Source organism: Cyprinus carpio, chromosome A17, assembly GCF_018340385.1.
Source record: "Cyprinus carpio isolate SPL01 chromosome A17, ASM1834038v1, whole genome shotgun sequence".
Lineage (NCBI taxonomy): Eukaryota > Metazoa > Chordata > Actinopteri > Cypriniformes > Cyprinidae > Cyprinus > Cyprinus carpio.
The window spans coordinates 20,160,601-20,180,581 of NC_056588.1; the positions used below are offsets into that span (position 1 = coordinate 20,160,601).

The window sequence follows — 19,981 nt, forward strand, 5'->3', positions numbered from 1 at the left end:
GCAAATCTGTATACATCACTATCTAATCCTAAAGCTATATCTGCAGTATTTTCAGTGTCAGGTGTAGCCGTCTATCCCAATACTGATGGTATAGAATCAGTTCAGCTGACTACAGGTGAGCAAAGGCAAAGCAATCAAGAAGTCCTCTTCAGTCTTATTATAACAAGTAACTGTGGTAAATCTGGAGATAATCAAATTACCTTAATATTGACAAAAATAAATATATAAAGTAACACGGAAGTATGGCAAAGTGACATATTTGAACAAAATCTAGCTGTACCCTGCCATTCATCAACATAAACCTTTGATTCTGTATAATGCAAATATCTTGTTTAAAGCTGTGTATCTGCAGACATTGTGGTGAATGTCCTGTAAATGCAGCAGTGTGGTGAGAGAGCAAAAGAAGATGTGAGGACAGGTTTGAAAAATACGAATGATTCAAACGAGGTCAAAAAGAGGTCAAGTATTAACCATCAACCAGCAGTATCAAACTGCCTCAAGTGTGATGGAGCCTACAATATTGCTAGAACCGGTCAATGCCGCTTCATAAGATGCATGCAAACATATTAGACCTTTTCCTTTCTAAAAAAAAAAAACCCGTTCTATGTGGTGCCAAGGATTTACAATAACAACTTTGGCAAAAAGGAATGTGTTCTGAACTGATTAAGAAGGCTAAATTACTATTTCAGTGTCAATCAGATTTTTAGTGTTGGAAAACAGTATCTTATAAAGTATCTATTGAGAATGTTTAATAACACTGATGTAAGATCTCAAGAAACAATTCTGTCTGTAGTTAAAATCTGAAATCAGGTGCAAGGTTCAAGTTTAATGTTACTGTGAAATGACTCGAGATCATTACACATGATAAATCATGAAATGTGCCAGCTGTAACTCATTTCAAATGCTCCTCTATTCGCCATAAAAAGTGCATTTCATACTAGCCAGTAGTGTTTGTCATTTCGTTCCATTACAGGTGAAGTGTTTTGGTCAAAACTGTTTTGCAGCACAATATCAATATTCTCAGTTTCAGACCATCTTGACTGCAAAACCTAGTGCATCTATATGATGACGAGGTGACGAGGTTACAGAAGCAGATGTTTTGCAGTTAACCTTGAACCAAAGACTGAGGTTTAAAAAACTGAACAAAACTAAAGCTTTTTTTCTTATACTGAGATCTGAAACCAACAGAACAGCATCTTTCATTGGTAAATGTTCACCCCAAATTCAATAGGAAATAAAAAGAAATGTATTTTGCATAAAGAAAATGAAGCCTATTTCAGGCTGATATATTTTTTAATTAAAATAGCATAAATTAAATTCAACAGAAGTATACTGTGATGTACAAATACTTGTAAAATACTTCACAATTTAAAATAAAATATAAATATTTATTTTTACACAGTAAAATAATGAGATTCGGGAGAGGATGCTCAATTATCCTAATATTAATGCAAAAATTGTCAAATTGGCTTAATTTTCTTTATGAAACATCAATAGAATCTTTTTTAGAATATGACCCAGATGTCATATTCTTGACAGGTTTCATGAGATTTGCCATTATACATACAGTTACAGACAGAAAGTAGTGGTTTTTTTTTGATTATGATATATATATATATACATACATATATATATAACATATAGTATATGGTATATATATATCACTATATATATATATATATATATAGAGAGAGTGTGAAAAAGACAAAGAAAGGCATCTGCCTCTTAGTGTAGCAGACAGTCAGGGCTGACTGAGACGGTAGTGTAGGCATACTGTAACGGGACGGAACCGTGTGGGGGTAAACAGGGATGAGGTAGGGGCTTTAAAGTGTTCTTTCGTACCAGAGGGAGAAGCAGAAGGCTCCCAAACTGCTGTAAAAGGCAATTACTTTACAGTTCAGTATTAGTTACAGAAAACAAAGAACATCCAAATGTTGCACATTCATTTGCATGAGGAATATGAGAGAATCTTCTCTTTTTGGAAGATACATTAAATCCATTTTCAAACTTATATATATATATATATATATATATATATTATTATATATATATATATATATATATATATATATATATATATAATATATATATATATAAACACACACACACACACGTATTTTTGGCCATTCATCTAATCCCCAAATATCACTTCTCTGTTTTACAGAAAGCAGCATTATTGTCTAAAAAACATTTGGAAAAAAAAAATAACATCTGTGCTATATTGTGCCACAAAGGTGTCACTGATGGTGCAGTTAGTGTTAGTATTATTGTCTTCATATGTGTCACAGTTTTGTTATTCTCATATTAATAATGTGCTCACAGTTTACATTCACTCTAGAAAACTGAGCCCATAGAACCTCCGGTGCTAATAAAGCCACAATTACTGGCAGACAAAATCCTATTAACAAGCTGTATTTTTTCGGGTGCAGCTCTGTTTTACAGAATCGCCCGCTTGTTCCATGCTTATTTGTAATTAAGCTCATTATTTAAAAGCAAAGCCCTAAATAAATACTTTGGCTCCCATAGCGATGGGGTACTTCCTTTATGTGCTTGAGGCAATTTCAGTCCTTCTCACTTTGTTCCGTGGTCAAGGCGGTTTCTTTCGCTTTGAAGTGATTGCATTTAGTGTTCATATTTACATTATGATGATGAAAATGATGTGCACGCATGTTCCCGATGAAATCTCAGTGAAACTCATGGTAATGTGCTTATGTCTGTGTGTGTGTGTGTGTGGTGAGAGCGCTGTGGTCAGATACCAGTCCTGTCGCTGTAGAAAGGCGTTACGTGGAACATGTAGCAGTGAGTGCAAACTCTCACCGGTTTCATCTGACCATATCTAGGCAACGGGGCTGAGTGTGATGAGCAGCGGGAACAGAAGATCTGCAAAAAAACATCATCTCATTAGGATTGGAATCATGTTTTTCTTGTTTTCTTCCTCTTTTTTTTTTTTTTTATAAGTAACTGCCAACTGGATGGGGGTGGAGACTAATTACTTTAAAACCTGAAACGTCTGCCTATTTAAGAGCCGCTGATAAGCTCTCTCTCGCTCTCTATTTATATACACACTATTAAAAAATTAAACATTCTAACATTATTACAAAAAGCTGAAATATATACACACACACTTTTTTAAAATAAATATATCTATATCTTGAAAGAACTGGTTTCTCTATGGAGAAAATGAATGAGATTTTTATGCCTGGAAACAACTGCACCCTATTCTGACCTTTCCACAGCTCCTGCAGTGATGTTTCCTTCTGATGACTGTAAATGGCGCTTTACATGCAATGCAGGAATTGCAGGCCTCATCTGGTACCCATTCAGGAGGGTCTGATGTTGAAAAAAAGAACAGAGAAAGGGGTTACAAAAATGAAGAAAGGTCAGTCAGGTGTTGAAGCAGTGGCCATTTATCTTCTTACAGCATTACATATTAGCAATGCTCTAAAACCTAGCACCATGGCAACACAGGAAGATGCCCTCTAAAGCAGCATCCTAAGAGCGTCATTCTATATTTCCCATAAACATTTCTACTGACTTTGAGTTTGCTGATTCTCTTGTTTGAAAGCCCACAATCTCATTAGGATTTTTTTCTCAAAGAAATTACTGGAATAGTCAAACCTGTTTGATTGTGTATTTAGAGCAAGAACAGGATGCTTTAAAGTCTAGTTAGGCAGCTCACTAGGGCTTAATCTAAATATGCCTACTTATAGAGTATATAGAAATCTAGTAATAATCAGTATGTTCGAATTCACAGCTTCAAAAAACAGTAGGCGAAAAGTACCCGGATGACCAACTACATGTGGTGAGAATCTGAAATGCGCATACAAAGATTCATAAAAGATGGGTAACCTACATACATTCATACTATATAGAACACAGTTTTTAATAGTCAAAAAGTACATTCCTTGTTCAAAAAAGTGCCAAGTCAGAGAAAGTGTGATTTCAGATGCAGCCAAGGTTTTGGTATATTATGTATATCAAAATAAAAAGCTTTTTTTTTTTTTTTTTTTTCTGAACTAACCTTCAAAGTGACCCTCTCGGGCTTTAGCAGCGAGCTCTGATGAAGAGATGGTCTCTTGACAGAGAGCACAGTCCTCCAGTACAGCACTGCCCAGACATGGACCTGAGGTGCATAACAAACAGCATATTAAACTAATGATGTCTGACATCGGGCGATAAAACATGCCGTTATGGTATCTGTATCTTTCAGAAGTGTGCCTCACAAACCTTTCTTGGGCTTCTCAGTGTCCCCTTGGTCGGATTTTGTAGCCATGACCTCAAACAGAGTCTTTAAGATGCTTCGCAGGTCACTCGCATAGTTAGTTTGCAACTGATCAGCCACACCTTCAGATATTTTAAAGACAAGTATTGTTCGTTTTACAGAGCTAGTTAGACATTTTATAGTCAGATTTACAGTGCACTTAGTAGGCAATACTGAAATGTTACATGTTAAACAATATCACAGGATGTAAATTATAAGACTGGATCTCATAAAAAAAAAAAGTCTGACAAATGCAAACAAAATAAACACACTGTGTATTTAATGATTCATTTAGATTTTTACTTTAGTAGAAAAGCGGTTTTGCCATTTAAACAAGGCTTTACAAAGCATCGCAAAGCCTTCATCAGACTCTAAATCCCACACATCGTTAGGTAACACACCTGATATGCAGACAAAAAGGCGATGGATGAGGTCACTACTGCTATGGAAACGTGAGCGAATTTTGTTGTGAGCAGCGAGTTTGGCAGCTTGCAAAGCCACTTGAATCTCCTGATGATCCAGATCCTCAGACATGTCCGAGCTGGTTGTCAGGCTACTGACAGGACTGAAAGAGAAGATTACTAGGTTAAAATTAAATTTAATAATACACTAAAAAAGGGTCAGAAGCTGTCACTGGGGCGGTACCTTTTCAAAAGGCACACCTTTGTACCTAAAGAGTCCATATTGGTACCTTAAAAGATACAAATTAGTACCTAAAGTCTAATATATTGATACGTAAAAGGTACAAAAGTGTACCTTTTGAAAAGGTACCGCCCCACACTCTCAGAAAAAAAGGTACAGAAGCTGTCACTGGGATGGTACCGTTTTAAAAGGTGCACTTTTGTACCTTTAAGGTACCAATATGGACTCTTTAGGTACAAAGCTGTGCCTTTTGAAAAGGTACCACCCCAGTGACAGCTTCTGTCCCTTTTTTTCTGAGAGTGCAGTGACAGCTTCTGTCACTTCTATTAAGAGTAATAAAAAAGTAAATCTGTTCTAAGATATAATTGTCTTGTGTTCAATCTCTGAAAAATGATCATTTCCTGGTTGAAACTGCTGGCCTTCCTCAAGAGAGAATTTCACATAATCAAGTTAATCCAGAAAGTGTGACCCTATGGTTGAGGGAACACTACAGGATTTGTGCAAGAGCTTGCTGGAACCACAGAGCAAATTTTAGGATTTGATCATTCACACTGATGTTAAAATAAATGTTCTGAAAAACGTATACATGCTAATTTTTTTCCCTCTGCAAAAGTAGTGTTTGTCAAGGTGTTGTAGTATGGATGCTAAGATGTCATTATGCATGCGAGTTTAACGCAGTTGCTAGGATCTTCTGGGTGATAGCCAGGACATTGCTATGTGCAACGAGATGTTCTGGAAGGTTATTCTTATAGCGCTGCTATTTCAATTGTCAAAAGAACAAATCTCCTGAAAAACTAATGCTGCATTTAAGTCATACATGTAATCAGTCACACTCTACTACCTACGGTGAAAAGCAGTGATGTGAGCTAATAAAACATAGCTGTGTTTGTTCGAACAGCTCAATCAGCCCAAAATAGGACCATTGGCTTTTCAGTGGGACTACCGATGGCAGATGGGGGAAAACCAAAATCACAAACTTCTAAGCCTTAGCTAGCATCGAAAACTAAACAATCTATAGAGTGGTTTATGTATGAGTCATAAAACCCAGAAGTAAATTAGCGTTTTTGCGCTTCCTGTTCCACTGTGCAGAAGACAATGGGTTTTTTATGAAAGGTATTTTGGTTAAATGCCTGAAATATGTCTGTATTAACACGCACTCAGGATATTTTCACTTTATCTATAACATAAGAGATATATTTAACACCTCACTCGTGATTTTTTTTTAAAGCTATTACATGCCTGGAAAAAGACATTAAACTCCATCACGTTGAACAGGTAAACTCAGAATGACATTTAAGTCATGTGACCATGGTGTATATTGTAGTCTAACTTTTGTAAAGCAATTGTACTTAGGCTTCAAAATTCATAATCCTTGTGTTCAGTTGTAAACTTTCTCTTGATGAACAAACATACAATAACTGCAAACCTTTGTAGGTTGTTTGTTTTGCACAGGGAACCAAGGTTATGCTAACTTCCAGGTTGGACTACAACAGTATATCATCCCTACAGCGCTCTATAGTAACAGTGCTCACATATCTTACTTCAACCTATTAGCCAAAAGTTAGACATGTTTACCTGGGTGTGTATGAACTTGACAAACTGCATGTAGTGATAGAAACACCGTCAATGTCACTGCTGGGGACAGAACTGAGGGGGGACTCCTGAGAACTGCTGCGGACCATTGCAACAAAAAAACAAAACAAAAAAAAATGGGGGGCAACAGATGAAAATGAAATATGAGAACCAAAAAGATTGATAACCTTCATAATGAAATCAACTAATATATACAAAAAAAAGGCAACAAACAAAACATTTTCAAAATCAAAGAAAACCTGAATCATGTCATTAAAAATTCAATTTCACACACAAGTAAACAAACCTAGAGTTCTTTCTGTTATCTTCCTTTGGCTGTTTTCCAAAACCTTCCGATCTCCCTTTAACTATAGTTTTAGGTTGCGTCGGGCATCCCGTGTCCTGATGGGTGCAACTAGGTCCTCCCTCCCCTTGTCCCGAGCCTCTATCCTGAGTCAGAAGAACCCCTGGGGTGCATTTCTCACAGCACGGATAGTGGGAAAATTCCTGACTGCCTTCGTCTTCTCTCACTTGGTTCTGCACAGAGCCGTGTGGTACAGAAGGGGTGAGGTGGCCCTGAGAAGGGGGCAGAGTGAGAGATAAATGTCCATTTCCCTTCCCTGGGCTGCCAGCAGCTACTGCTGATTGAATGACAGAGCTCGTAATGGTGAGCTTGTGCTTCTCAAACCCCAGCGTCATGCCCCGTCCAGCAGGCTCCATGGCATCCTCGTGGTTGTCCACGCATCCGCCAGTGCAGCACACGCAGGAGTTAAGTAGGCACTGAGTGGCAACTAAAGCCCCGCCCTCACCGGATTCCGGAATGCTGGCTGAATGAGGTACGACGACGGCCAAGTCGGTCAAGCTTGGGGAATGAGGGTTGAATATAACAGTGGCAGACAACTTCATTCCACCGGTCCGACTGGCGATTTCTTCCGCAGTCTGTACGCTGTCCTCCTCCTGTGACCCTTCCCAGCCATTCACCACAGGGGACCTTTCGGAGTCCCCCATGGACTCGGCTGATTGGAGTTGGCAAACCATATTGTTGTCATCGCTTGACTGACAGATTGTCAACCAACCGTTACACGAGGAGTCAGTCAACAGGCCGGGTCTACTGTGCTCTGGGGATCTGAGGCATACAGTAGGAAGAGGAAGTTGCCCGTGGCACAGCTCGCTAGTTACACCAGACTCCAGGTCGTCCATAAAGAACACTCTATCATCATCGTGGTATGATCCCGGGACTCTCCGCGGAGACGCTTGAGTGCTGGAGGCGGCACTGGAACCTTCGAGACTACTTCCTCTATAGGGCCGTGGCCGATGGGCTGGAGACTGACTCTGACTTGGAGGGGAAAGCAGCGTAGACATTTCGTCCCCCACTTGATGCACCATCATATTAAGTTGCTCTATCTCTTCTTCATCATACTGCATGGAGCAAGCCAAGTCTGCATCTGTGGCCTCCTCCTCTTCACACTCACGGGACTCGGGCTGCCCCTTTCTCTCCTCATCCTCCTTCCATGCAGAATCATCTTCCTGAGCTACACAAAGTGTGAGATCCACCACCTCCTCAACTCCATCATCCTGTTCCAGTGTCTCTAGATGGCTCTCAGGGCCAGTGGAAGCAGCTGGGTCATTGGTCGACGGCCTACTGGAGCCTGCAGGGAATTCTCCGTCCTGGGAGATGCAGAGGCTGCGCTCCAGCGTCATGAGCTCTTCTTCCGTTAAAGTCTGCAGCAGGTCCCTGCCAGGAAGAACACAATTATATGATTCACAAATCTAACATTTTCTTCAGTTGCTACTTTAAAAGTTAATAGGGCTTGAATTTTAAATCTCAGTGCTGATGCAGATATTATAAATCCATACAATTAAAGAGAGACAATAATCCAGTGATGTACAAATAAACTCAGGCATCAACTCTATTTCTGACATACTCCACACATCTGCGCTACAAACGGACCGTTCAGAGCTGTTGTGGTGTGGTGTAGACATGCTGTAAGCCTTCAATACATCATTGACTACATAATATCACGCAATCAAAGCAAACCAAACCACAGATTTGACCGAAGCAGTCACTGATGCATGTGAGTTCACAAAGTCTCACTGAATAACCTCTGGCTACACCTGCATCAGATGACCAAATCAGAATGACTACTGTGAACACTAACCATACCTTATTTTTCTCAGCAAAGTACGGAAAGGCCGGAAGAGTTCAGACATGTCCTCTGGTTTGCGGTCAAGGTTAAGAGGCCCTTCAGAGTAGATAACAAGTCCACTAATAAGACAAAACATAACAAAAGATACCATTAAAAAAGTATGACTTATACATGAAATTATCATTTTAAAGGTGGATGACATGAAAAAAAGAGATGACACATCACTTACCAAACAATGGCAAGTCTAGGGATTGTAAACATGAGAGCTGGTTCGTAGTCATCTATCATGTCTTGTGTAAGATACTCAAGCTTTAGGGCCCTTGAGATGGGAAAACAAGACATTTGCTTATTAATAATACATAAAAAAAAAAAAAGTAAATAAATACATGGTGCTACTAAATTATACTGATCATAATTCTTTTCACGTATCTTTCCAATTAATATCGCAATGCATCATATCACCATGTGTATTGTATAGGGATGTAGCAGGCAACACCCTGTCCAAGATCTGAATATTCACCTCTCAACTGTCTCACAGAAGAGCACAATCACCTCCTGCTGGATGTAATACTCTTTAGGAGACTTCACAGGCACCATGGCTGACACGTAGCTACAATAGGAAACAGACAGATCCATTATATGATTATATAAACACCACATTTTGTTTTAAAAATCTGCTGGTGTAAAGGTATCTTGTAATGATTTATGAACTGTCCATGAATGCACCCTAGGCATCATCATGATTATATGTGACCCTGGACCACAAAACCAGTCTAAAGTGTCAGTTTTTGATTTTATTAACTTTCCATTAATGTATTGTTTGTATCATTCTGATTATATTTGGCTTTGTTAGAACTCTTTGAAAATCTGGAATCTGAGGGTGCAAAAAAAATCGAAATATTGAGAAAATCACCTTTGAAGTTGTCCAAATGAATTCTTAGCAATGCATATTACTAAGCAAAATTAAGTTTTAATATATTTACGGTAGGAAATTTACAAAATATCTTCATGGACATGATCTTTACTTAATATCCTAATGATTTTTGGCATAAAAGAAAAATCAATAATTTTGACCCATACAATGTATTTTTGGTTATTGCTACAAATATACCCCAGAGACGTAAGACTGGTTTTGTGGTCCAGGTCGCATAAGCGGATGCAAAAATCAAAACAGCATTTTAAGGTACCTGAGCTCAAACTCAGCGAAGAGGCTGTCAAACTGACGTAGCACCTCCTTCAAGCGGTCTGTGTAGTTGTTGAGATCTCGCAGCGCTTGGTCTCGTGTGATGTTGCGTACTTCCTCCAGGCTACGGGTGAGGTCTTTAGCTAGTGGTCTCATGGCCATGCTCTCGATTTCACGATTCATAATGATCGATCCTGCTGCCAGGCACTGGAGAGAGGAGTGATGATAATATCATCACTGCTTCTAACGGGTTACACCCTGTTACTCAAGTGACAGCTATGATACACTGTTGGTAAAATATTGCAATGGAATACGGTTTTTCAGTAAAGTTCTTTATCATCAATAAGTTCTTTTGAAAGTTAACAAGAAATATCTCTATGGAAGATGCCTCTTTCTAAAGGTAAGTAGTTAGTGCTCACTACCTCTGCTCCAAACCACAGCTGCCCGGCGAGGTTGTCATGGCGGATCTCTTCTGGGAACTTCACACAGAAGTCTCTGTTGGCTCGGTCTTCAGGTATGCACTCATCCATGATCTGATTTATGATGTTTAAAACATTGTCCTATACAAATATTGAGAAGATACACAACACGCAGTGTTAGAACATTCACTTTTAAGGGTTTAAGTGAGACAGGTCAATAATGCATTAAATTTTTTAAAAGTTAAAGTTAAGGTTTTGAATTTAAAAAAATTTTTTTTTTTATTTTGTTTTTTTGTTTTTTTTTTATGAAGAATGCAAAAAAGTGTCACAGTTTACACAAATACATTAAACAGCACAATTGTTTTTAATAGTGATAATAAGACATTTCTTGAGCACTAAATCAGCAAACAATTTCTGAAAGATTGCGTGACTAAAGACTCAAGTATGAGTCCATCAAAGAAATATTATATTTTAAAATATATTCAAAAGGCTCATTCTTAAAGATTCCAGAATGAAAAACAAACAACTGCTGCTCAAACTGGCCAAACCAAACTAAGCTCTCTACTGTAAGAGCATAAGTGGAGTGAACTGGTTAACCTGGCAGGAGCGGAACTGGTTGACCAGCAGTGTACACCTCTGAGGGTCCTTCCTGCCGTCCAGACTGTCCAGCTCAGTGGCCACTTGGTTCAGCTCTTCATCTGCATAGTAGAACTGGGCCAGCAGCTGTGGATCTGACCTCTGTATGAAAAAAAAAATAAAAAAATCAAATATAAACAAATGCTCGGAATGATCTAATCAAGCACCAGATGATCAAACAATCTAGTGCTAAAGTAGGCACATATCAGTCCTGTAATAAGAGGGGTGTCTGGCGCTGTATGCAAACATATTATTATTAAAAGAGGCATAAGTTGTTGCAACAACAGCCATTCACATATCAGAAGAGTATGTTAGACACTAAACGAGTGTAGCTATAGATGTCAGCACTGGATTAAAGAGGATTTAGACCTTTGGACCCCTTCTGCTTCAGTGGGCACTCGACAGGGAACATCTTCAATGAATTGCATCATAGACTGGAGCTTCAAATTTCAAGAGCTTACACACACTACTGCCGAAAGGTTTGGGATCAGTGTCATTCTTATTTATTTTTTTAAAGAAATTACTCTTGGACTTTCTATTCATCAAAGGATCTAGAAAAAAGGCATCACCGTTTCCATGTCCATGTGGCAGAAATGTACAGTAAAAATCATGCAGTCAGTTAATGACATGTTTTCAAATAAATGGAGAAGACAATTAACAGCTATGATTATGTGTTGCAATCAAACATACAGTAAAATTTGGTCGTTTTGTATGTTGGTTCATCTGATGGGTTGTCATCATCGCTGCTCAGTCATCTCAGAGCTTATAATAATATTTTTCTAATAATAAGATTATAATAATATTCCACATTATTACGGTTTTCACTGTGTTTTTGATCGAAGAGACACAGCTTTGGTGATCATAAAAAAATATATTCTTAGATTGTCAATATTTTCCCATTTTTGAATGCTTCGGTTTATTTTTATAATACATGCCAGTGCAAAATCTCCAAAAAGATTTTAGGGTGCTGTGGATAGTTAAGATTTTGTTGTGATGTGGTTACTGTGGTTTTTTACCAGGGTAGTTTGTTTTTTTTTAATAGGGTGTTATTCTCTGTGTTGTTTTTCAAAATCTCCCCAGCCCAGGGGTCTGTTTTAAATGCAAGCCTAGGATTTGTTTTTGTATTATTGTCCAGTATGTTTTGGATTTGTTTTTGTGTTTTTTTCCAAGCAAAACTGTACAACAATTAAAAACACAGGTCAGTCCTATGAGATCAACACAGGAGAAAGCAAACCACTTGAGACTCCAAATCCCCATAGAACAATTAAGCACATATATATTTTTACTCTGGGCGACTATTTGGGTTGTGAAATTCAAACGGACTTCAAAGGGATGAAAATGATGTCTGTGTAGGTTTATGGTTATAGCACAGTTGTAAAATTAAGGCAACATTGATAAGGAGGACCTGGGTCAAGTAATGCACTAACAGTGACACACTTTCCTAAGCATCAACCAAACATATTAAATCATTTATCAAAAACCAATCTTTTCTCATTTTGTACACTACAAATCTGCTAATTTTAGTAAGTGTCAGACACTGCAGTTAATTCCTGATGACAACAACAGGCATGTTTGTGAAGAACGTATCCAAGTGAGTCACAGTCGTCGAGGTAGAACTGCACCCGTGGGCCAAGGCTTCTCTGACAACGAGCGTTTGCATATCTTAAGGGATAACTCTTTTCTGCTCTAACATCCTGTTGGAAGACTATTCAGACTTTTTAAGACATTACCAAAAATGTTCTGAAAAGTGGCCTTAATTTCTCACAGAAAGTCTTTAATGCATTAAACATCAGTTGAAAACAAAACGGTCACAAAGAACAACTGCATCAGCTGCCCAAAGTGTGCACTGCATTAATCTTTCACCACTAAACACATTGTGAGCTACAGTGAAATGTGGTTTTAGATGTGTAAAACACAAATTGCTGATAGCAAAAAAGTTTGGGGCTACACAAAGGGCTTCAGCAAAGACCAAACACAGCGCATAGAAACACACCTGAGAAAATCCTAATGTACTAATATATGCTTTCATACTGCACACTTTAACAAAGAATATGATTAAATAGCTGCCAGCGTACCACACAGCTGTGCACAAGCCCATTCATTATAAAGGGACAAAATCATCTGAATAAACAGTAAAGGACTGTGTTTCAAAACGTAGTGAAGATTCTACCTACAAGAAAATGTTGGCATATGATGTCCAAAATCGCTGTTAAGGTAGGCAACTCACATTGTATGACGCTCAAAATGCTGTCTAGGTAGGGAGCTCGCATCATGTGAGGCCAGAATAGCTGTTAGAGAGCTTGTTTTTTATACAACGACCCAAAAAGCTGTGTAGGCAAGACGCCCACATCATATGATACCCCGAGTGCTGTCTAACTAGACAGCTCGCTATGTTTTGAAACACATTCATTTGATAATAAAGCTACATGTTGAGTTTTTTTTTTTTTTTTTAATTGAACTAATGGCAAGCTTACCTTTGGCTTATAAAGCCACTTTCGGAAGCGATTCATCATTGGTCACCTCGCCAGTTTACCGAAAGCTCCGTACCAAACCCGAACCGGACCTTTAAACCCGCACACAAACACACAGCTAGCGAGCTAAGCTAGCGCCTGCTCTTTAACAAAGCCGCGCTGACAGTTTTAAGTAGAGGCCAAAAAACTGACACAGGCTGTGTTAATCCACTGTTAGCTAATCACGGGCTCGGACTCTGCCCTTATATCCAGCAGCCGAGCCGTTGCCTTTGTCCCCGAACACACGGGCTGCTCATGACTAAGCTCTTGAGCTCGCGCTCGCTCGGACTCGGACTGCGGAAGTGGCGCTGCTTGACTGATTACACTAGTGTTGCCAAACACTCCGCGGTTTTTATTTCTAAACGATCTAGTACAGTTGTTTTTATTAACCGTCCTTTTTTTTTACATAAACAAAGGAAAAATAATATTTCTTAATTATATATGTCTACACAATATTATTTTAATTATTTTTACACATTTATTTAACTTTCTTTTTTTTTAAATCACTTCACGTTACTGAAATGCTATTTAAATTAATTATTATTATCATTAATATTATGTTTTTCACTAAATGTTTCATTTTTGGACAAAAGAGAACAAAGGGAATCGGAATAGACGGACCGCCTCGCTGTTGCCAGGCAACAACAAAACACTGTATCTGCCGGATGGACGGACCGCCTCGCTGTTGCCAGGCAACGTATATTTAGATCAGTGGCCGGATGGTCCGGATAGATCAGTTTTTAACAGGACATTATCAACCTCCCTAAACCTGTTCAAGACAAAAAAGTTAAACACTCTGACCAATTTTATTGAAATGCTCTGAATCAGGTAAGCTAAGTAAAAATAATCCACATTATCGGACTGCTATCTATTGATCCGAAAGTATATTTAATTTGGCTGAGAAAAATCCAGCGAGAATGAACTATAAAGAACTCCTGGACGACTTTCAGGAGGACAAACAATGCATTGACAGTTTTACAGAGGATATGCCAAGGATCTTAAGGTATTCTTTTCTAACACAGGTCTATTCTCCTCCATATACATATACATATAGGTATATTCTCCTCCATATACATGTTTATATTCATGTGTTTATTATCTTGTGTTTGTTGTATTGTGTTGGTTGTTTTTTATTTATTGCATTATTAACTTTTTTTTTTACTTTTTAAAATTACTTTTAAAATAATTCCCCTTGAAAAAGTAAAGTAAGGGATTGATTTAATTTAATTACAGTTGCTTCTGATGTTGCAGACTATAGAACTGGGGCCGGTTGCATAAACATAGACACAATGTTGTGTCTTACAGACTTGTCTGATCAGCTAACAGTTAGCAAGGGCTAATCAGTCTTACTTTTTGGATTCACATTAGACCAGTCTACCTTACTGTAACTGTTTTGACCAGTCTTGAAGAAAATAAATGAGATGATTAACTTTTTAAAACTAGTCTAAGCAGTTTATGCAATCCGCCACAGTTCTGTATAAAACAATAGTGGATTTAACATCAAAATGTAACAATTAATGTTGAAATAGTTGTCTTTAATTTAACATTCCCCCTTTAAATACTTTGATCAGTTCAAGATTCATTTATGCAATATTATATTTGTATTATTTAGGCCTATTTGAAAGAGTTGAAAGAGCAGTTTCATGTCTATCCATGTACTGTTCAGCAACTCGTTAGAAAGTAATTAGTAATGCGTAATGCAATATTTAGAGAGAGTAGTTAGAACAGTAATAGTTAGTAGTAGTTAGTATATGAAGATGTATTTAGTAGCTAGTAATTAATTACTGTTTTAATTACACTGATCTTCACTATAGGGACACATAATAATCATAGTCTCATGTCTTTTAGAATCGGTCCTCTGCTGACCAGAAGTTTATTATTGATACTTTGTATGGATGTAACATGCACAAAAAGCTTTTGGATGTTGTGTTCAACATCTTTTACAATCACCATGGAAAAAAATTATTCAGCGTGGATCGAAACCTGTTCATTGGTAAATTAATTTTGTTAATACTACTGATGGTAATATTACTATAACCCAAGTACTGTTTGTTTTTGCTATAAAGTTAATTTAGATTCAGACATTCAGAAAGGTAACAGATCTGATTTTGTCTTGTGTTTGGTTTTCTCAGTCGTCTTTTATCTCGCCATGTTCTGTCGTGATGATCTTGGCCTGGAGCATTTCAGTAGAATTACTAGACATCTCAAACATGCACAAAGTAAGCAAAACACATGTACTATACACACAAATCCTTTATGTGCACTTTTTTATGGACCAGTTTATCATTATGGACCAGTTTATGCATCTAGAAAAACAGAATTAAAATGTAATTTACAGTGAACTTGAATAGTAACTGAGTATAAAGTACTGATATTTCAACATCGTATTATACATTTACCCATTCTTTGCTTTCTGTCCGGTACCTCAGTTCCTGAGTTTTTTCTTCAACATCAGCAACCTCACAGCACACATCCAGAGAGAATGGAGTCACATCTATGATGCTGCCATTGTAAAATGCTAATAATAAACAAGAAAGAGTGTTTATTAGTGAGAATATCACGTTATTTGACAGTGTGATGCGCACTTGATACCTTCAGGCGATGTTACCTTACAGGCTGGTGTTGCATTAAATCACACTATCAAAAAATAAATACATATCCTGAATTATTTATAAGTATCTGTATGTCATCAATTGAAATAGGTGTATTAATTAGGTGGATGCTTTTCGTAATCATTCAATTATTAATGAGAGTATGAATTCTAGCTGGAGGCTTGAAAAAGGTGTGGCTCAGTGTTTCCTGATGCCAGAACTAACATGTAACTAATAGACTCTGCTCTACACAATCTTTTCAGGCTTTTTATTTCTGTTATTTATTCTTTATTCTTCTTATCAGACAGTGCAGTGAGATTGAGGTGCTGTTAGATCAGCTTGGCAAAAAAATGAGCGGAGGAAATCTGCCCAAAAAAATCTCCCAGGAAAAACACTAAGCCCAGGAAATTTGATCTGACCCAGCCCAAAGCTCGCCCGCTCCCTGCTCCTGAAGTCATTCCACGGAAGGACAAGTTCAAGCCAGTAAGTATTAAAATAAATACTTAAAATAATGGAGTATGTGTTTTATGAGTCAGTCTTTTTTTTTTAATCTGTTGAAAAAACACCTAACTCATTTCATTCAATCAACATTTTATTATTGAATAATTGGTTGTTTGGGAAAAGGTCAAAAGATTCATAAATGACTAATAATGGTTAATAAATGTAATATATGCTCTCAGTTTCTATTCATTAAAACATTAAAACAAGCTGCTTTGTCATAATTACAGCAGAAATATGAGGAGTGGCTTTCTAATATTGCTTTGGAGAAGGTGGGCCGTTGAATCAAAAAGGCAGAGAACCACTGTGTTATGACATTATTCATTTTAGATGGTAAAATTATGCTGATTGTGGCATTTGCTTGCCTCCTTCCTCAGGTACCAGCCACCACTCACAGAACTCCAAAGGAACCAGAGATTCTGGATGAGATGAAGCAGAGTAATCAACAAAAGCTTTAGTAAGCCCAAACACAGAGATACTAGGAAGCAAACTGCTTTTAATTTTGTCGTAATTATTACATTAATTTCTGTTCTGACTTTACCTCATGGTGGTTTTTTACTTACTCCATTAGCAAATCCTGAATGAAGCAAACTCTCAGCAGTTCAGATGTGCAAACCTGCAGAAGTCTGAGAAAACTCAAGTTAGTGTCTTACAGCACAGTTGAACTGAGCTGTTTTTTCTTCAATGCCACAGCACCACAGAATTCAAAAGCTAGAAATGTTTATATTTTTTGATGAGCAGAATACGATATCGCAGATTCTTCAAAGCCGTGCTGAACTCCAATTTGACAAGCTTTATACTTCTGGAAACCCTGCCACCAAAAAGGTAATTTAGACTAGACTAGCATGCATTGATAAAAAAAAGTTTCTTGACACATGCACCATGTGCTTTTGAACCTATTTTCTACTATTGAGGATCTTTGTACTGTTAAAAAGTGTCTGAATGTATCTGTTTACAATGGCACAGATGAACAGCTTACCTGTCAGACTGAACACAACAGCCATACTGCAAGAGGGAGCTTTATATAATCGTCAACTGGAAGAAGAGTTAGGAAGGTAGAGTCGCACTCATCAGTAATCAGATTTTATTTTTCTCTGTGCAATTACTCAAATGTACTCCAAATTATTTGGACTAATTATCTCAAATTATTCATCATTATTCCAAAGCATTGAAAAGCAACTAATACCACACTGAAGAAATAGTTCTTCAAAAAAATTACAATCTGTCATCATTTACTCACCATTAACTCACATATTTCCAAAACTATTTTTTCAATGAAACACAAAAGGAGACATTCATGTTGCTCTTTTCCATTTAATGAGAATGATTGTCAATGGATGTTGTTTAATTAAAAAAAAAAAGACAAGAAGCACCATAAACTGTCTACTGTATATGACATATAACTGATATTTGAGATTTTGCGCTATTTCTATGTGACGAATCAAATTAATGTGTGGCATTGGCTCATTTGTTCAAAAGGAGCTTCCTTTTGATCCTCCCTGATCACTACAACTGTTTGGTTAAGGGAACAAAAATCTAATCTTATGTGGTAAATTAAGGTGTGCCACAAGGCTCAATATGAGGTCCTTTGCCCTTTTAAAAATCAGATTTCATGAGGAGCAAACTGAAATCAGAAAAAAATATCAAATCTCATTTATATATGTTTAATAAGACACATGAAAAAAAAAATCGCACTAGAACACTAGGTCTGACATCAATATTGCTATATGTCTATTTCTATAGTGGCGTAAACTACATTTATGGTTCTTCTAGGGTGACTTAGAAAATCATGAGATAAATGTGAGATCATAAAATGTTTGGGTTATCCTACCCTTCAAGTCATGGAGGTGTTTTCTACAACATTCATGTCATGGTTATTCACTTGTGTGAATAACAAAATCCTTTGTTCTAATGTATGTGTATTTGGGTGTTCAGATTAGAGTGATTGTCGCAGGGTGCAAGCGAGCCATCTGCGCCCCTGCAGTGGCAGAAGGAGATGAAAGAGAAGGATCTGCAGGAGGAACTAGCTGAGCTGGAGCACCGAAGACTGGAGGGACGGATCAGCCATGAGGAGGCAGTTCTTGCACGAGAACGTGTCTTGGATGGTGAGGAAGGTGATGTCATAACAAACATCAGTGTTTACAGCAATAAATGACTTAGTCTGCATTAAGTTTATGATGATGTAATGTGTGATTGGCTCAGACTGCAGAGCTCATGCGCAAGTATGCAGAAAAACGTCTGAAGGAGGAGAAGGAAATGAGAGAGCTGGTGCAACAAGTGGCCGATGGTCACAAGAACTCCAAAGCTGCCAGAAATTTAACAACGGATAGGTACGAAAAGTGTGATTTGTATAGCATAACATTTCAACAAATTATTAAATGATAATAAAAACGCATTGTATTTCTTCAGAGCTGTTAAAGAGGTCTCAGAGCAGAGCAGGGAACTCCTCAGCCAGGCTCTGGAGGAAGCCCAGGCCGAGCTAAGCAGGAAGATGGAGCTTATCTGTCAGATTCATGCTTCCTCGTCAGACAAAAGTTTGTGGATGACACTCAGGTTGGTTAATTATCTTCTTATATTATCAAAAATCTAATTATATCCACTACAGTCAGTGGTTTTGACGCAATGGACCCAATTTACGTTTCATGATCTTTAAGAATTTAGACTGAACTGCAGGAGGCTGTCAGTGGAGATGAGAGAGTGCTGGCCCTACAGAAGACCCTTGAACAGAAACAACAGGAACGACAGAAAAGAAAGACAGAAAAAAAAAAAACCAGTATGAAGAAAAATAAGCAGGTGCTTCCACTCACAGCGAAGACCACCCTTAACAAAAAGGTGAGAAGTTATTAGAACATGGTCCAGATGTCACAAATTTTGCCACAATAACACTAACACTACAAATGTTTATTATTGCTATGTTTCTCTATTAAATGGTACATGCAGCAGGTTCTTGAGGAACAGCACTGGCAGGAGTTGGAGCATAATTTCGAACAACAGATATACAGGACCTTTCAGCAGTCATCTAAAAAAAAATGTGCTGGTCAGAACCACAGGAGAGTTTTCTGATAGGCACGTCTCTTGTAAATGCAATATTTGTAATTTTTTTTTTTTTGAAAGTGTGTGAGAATGTTATTTTGTGAATATGTGTGTGGGTTTTATATATATATAAACAATACTTGGTATAAAGCATGTTATCCATATATTGGTATTTAAAATATAAGCACATGTAAATATTTTCTAAAGTTGCTTTTAGCACATGCCTGGATTAATCGTGATGTTACCAAAGATATACATACAATATTGGGCATGTTATAGTTGCTTTTAGCAGCAGGCCTGGTTGAGATTTTAGAAAGCAGATTTACTCTTGAAAGAACAGTGTTTTGGCTGTAGAAATAAAACAGAATGATTGCATGAGGTTTTTTTCCTATACTAAAATATTTCTAATCGCAAAACTACAGTAACAAAACGCATTCTCTGTATTGAATAATGATATCAGAATAAACCAGTTCAGTACAACTTTTTAAT

General features: G+C 37.5%; 2 protein-coding genes and 1 long non-coding RNA gene across 9 annotated transcripts; 2 read left to right on the plus strand and 1 right to left on the minus strand.

The window, feature by feature from the left end:
• Nucleotides 1-1,666: 1,666 nt before the first annotated feature.
• LOC109107236 (lateral signaling target protein 2 homolog) lies at nucleotides 1,667-13,684 on the minus strand. Of its 2 annotated transcripts, none has more exons than XM_042774363.1 (15): nucleotides 13,335-13,684; nucleotides 10,822-10,962; nucleotides 10,228-10,365; nucleotides 9,810-10,012; nucleotides 9,143-9,232; nucleotides 8,852-8,941; nucleotides 8,640-8,741; nucleotides 6,783-8,210; nucleotides 6,479-6,571; nucleotides 4,663-4,826; nucleotides 4,228-4,344; nucleotides 4,022-4,123; nucleotides 3,227-3,330; nucleotides 2,818-2,880; nucleotides 1,667-1,872 (listed from the first exon to the last, which is right to left on the minus strand). In XM_042774363.1, the coding sequence occupies exons 1-15, from the start codon at nucleotides 13,371-13,373 to the stop codon at nucleotides 1,726-1,728; spliced, it is 3,021 nt and encodes a 1,006-aa protein (XP_042630297.1). In that variant the 5' UTR covers nucleotides 13,374-13,684; the 3' UTR covers nucleotides 1,667-1,725. The 2 variants fall into 2 exon arrangements, with proteins under 2 accessions (XP_042630297.1, XP_042630296.1); XM_042774362.1 differs by having other exon boundaries at nucleotides 6,479-6,574.
• A 428-nt stretch (nucleotides 13,685-14,112) lies between these two features.
• LOC122134308 lies at nucleotides 14,113-16,916 on the plus strand. 3 transcript variants are annotated; one of them, XR_006162179.1, is made up of 4 exons: nucleotides 14,113-14,373; nucleotides 15,503-15,589; nucleotides 15,800-16,444; nucleotides 16,837-16,916. It is a non-coding gene; the product is annotated as an uncharacterized LOC122134308 (long non-coding RNA). The 3 variants fall into 3 exon arrangements; XR_006162177.1 differs by lacking the exon at nucleotides 14,113-14,373 and adding an exon at nucleotides 15,220-15,363; XR_006162178.1 differs by lacking the exon at nucleotides 14,113-14,373 and adding an exon at nucleotides 15,220-15,363 and having other exon boundaries at nucleotides 16,266-16,444.
• A 114-nt stretch (nucleotides 16,917-17,030) lies between these two features.
• On the plus strand, nucleotides 17,031-19,544 carry LOC109107239 (cilia- and flagella-associated protein 99-like). Of its 4 annotated transcripts, none has more exons than XR_006162175.1 (8): nucleotides 17,031-17,099; nucleotides 17,201-17,284; nucleotides 17,426-17,514; nucleotides 18,395-18,573; nucleotides 18,662-18,789; nucleotides 18,869-19,012; nucleotides 19,114-19,291; nucleotides 19,400-19,544. XR_006162175.1 is itself a non-coding variant. In XM_042774365.1 (6 exons), the coding sequence occupies exons 4-6, from the start codon at nucleotides 18,526-18,528 to the stop codon at nucleotides 19,047-19,049; spliced, it is 357 nt and encodes a 118-aa protein (XP_042630299.1). In that variant the 5' UTR covers nucleotides 17,031-17,099; nucleotides 17,201-17,284; nucleotides 17,426-17,514; nucleotides 18,395-18,525; the 3' UTR covers nucleotides 19,050-19,544. The 4 variants fall into 4 exon arrangements, 1 of the variants encoding a protein (XP_042630299.1); XR_006162176.1 differs by having other exon boundaries at nucleotides 18,395-18,564; XM_042774365.1 differs by having other exon boundaries at nucleotides 18,869-19,544.
• Nucleotides 19,545-19,981: the final 437 nt, after the last annotated feature.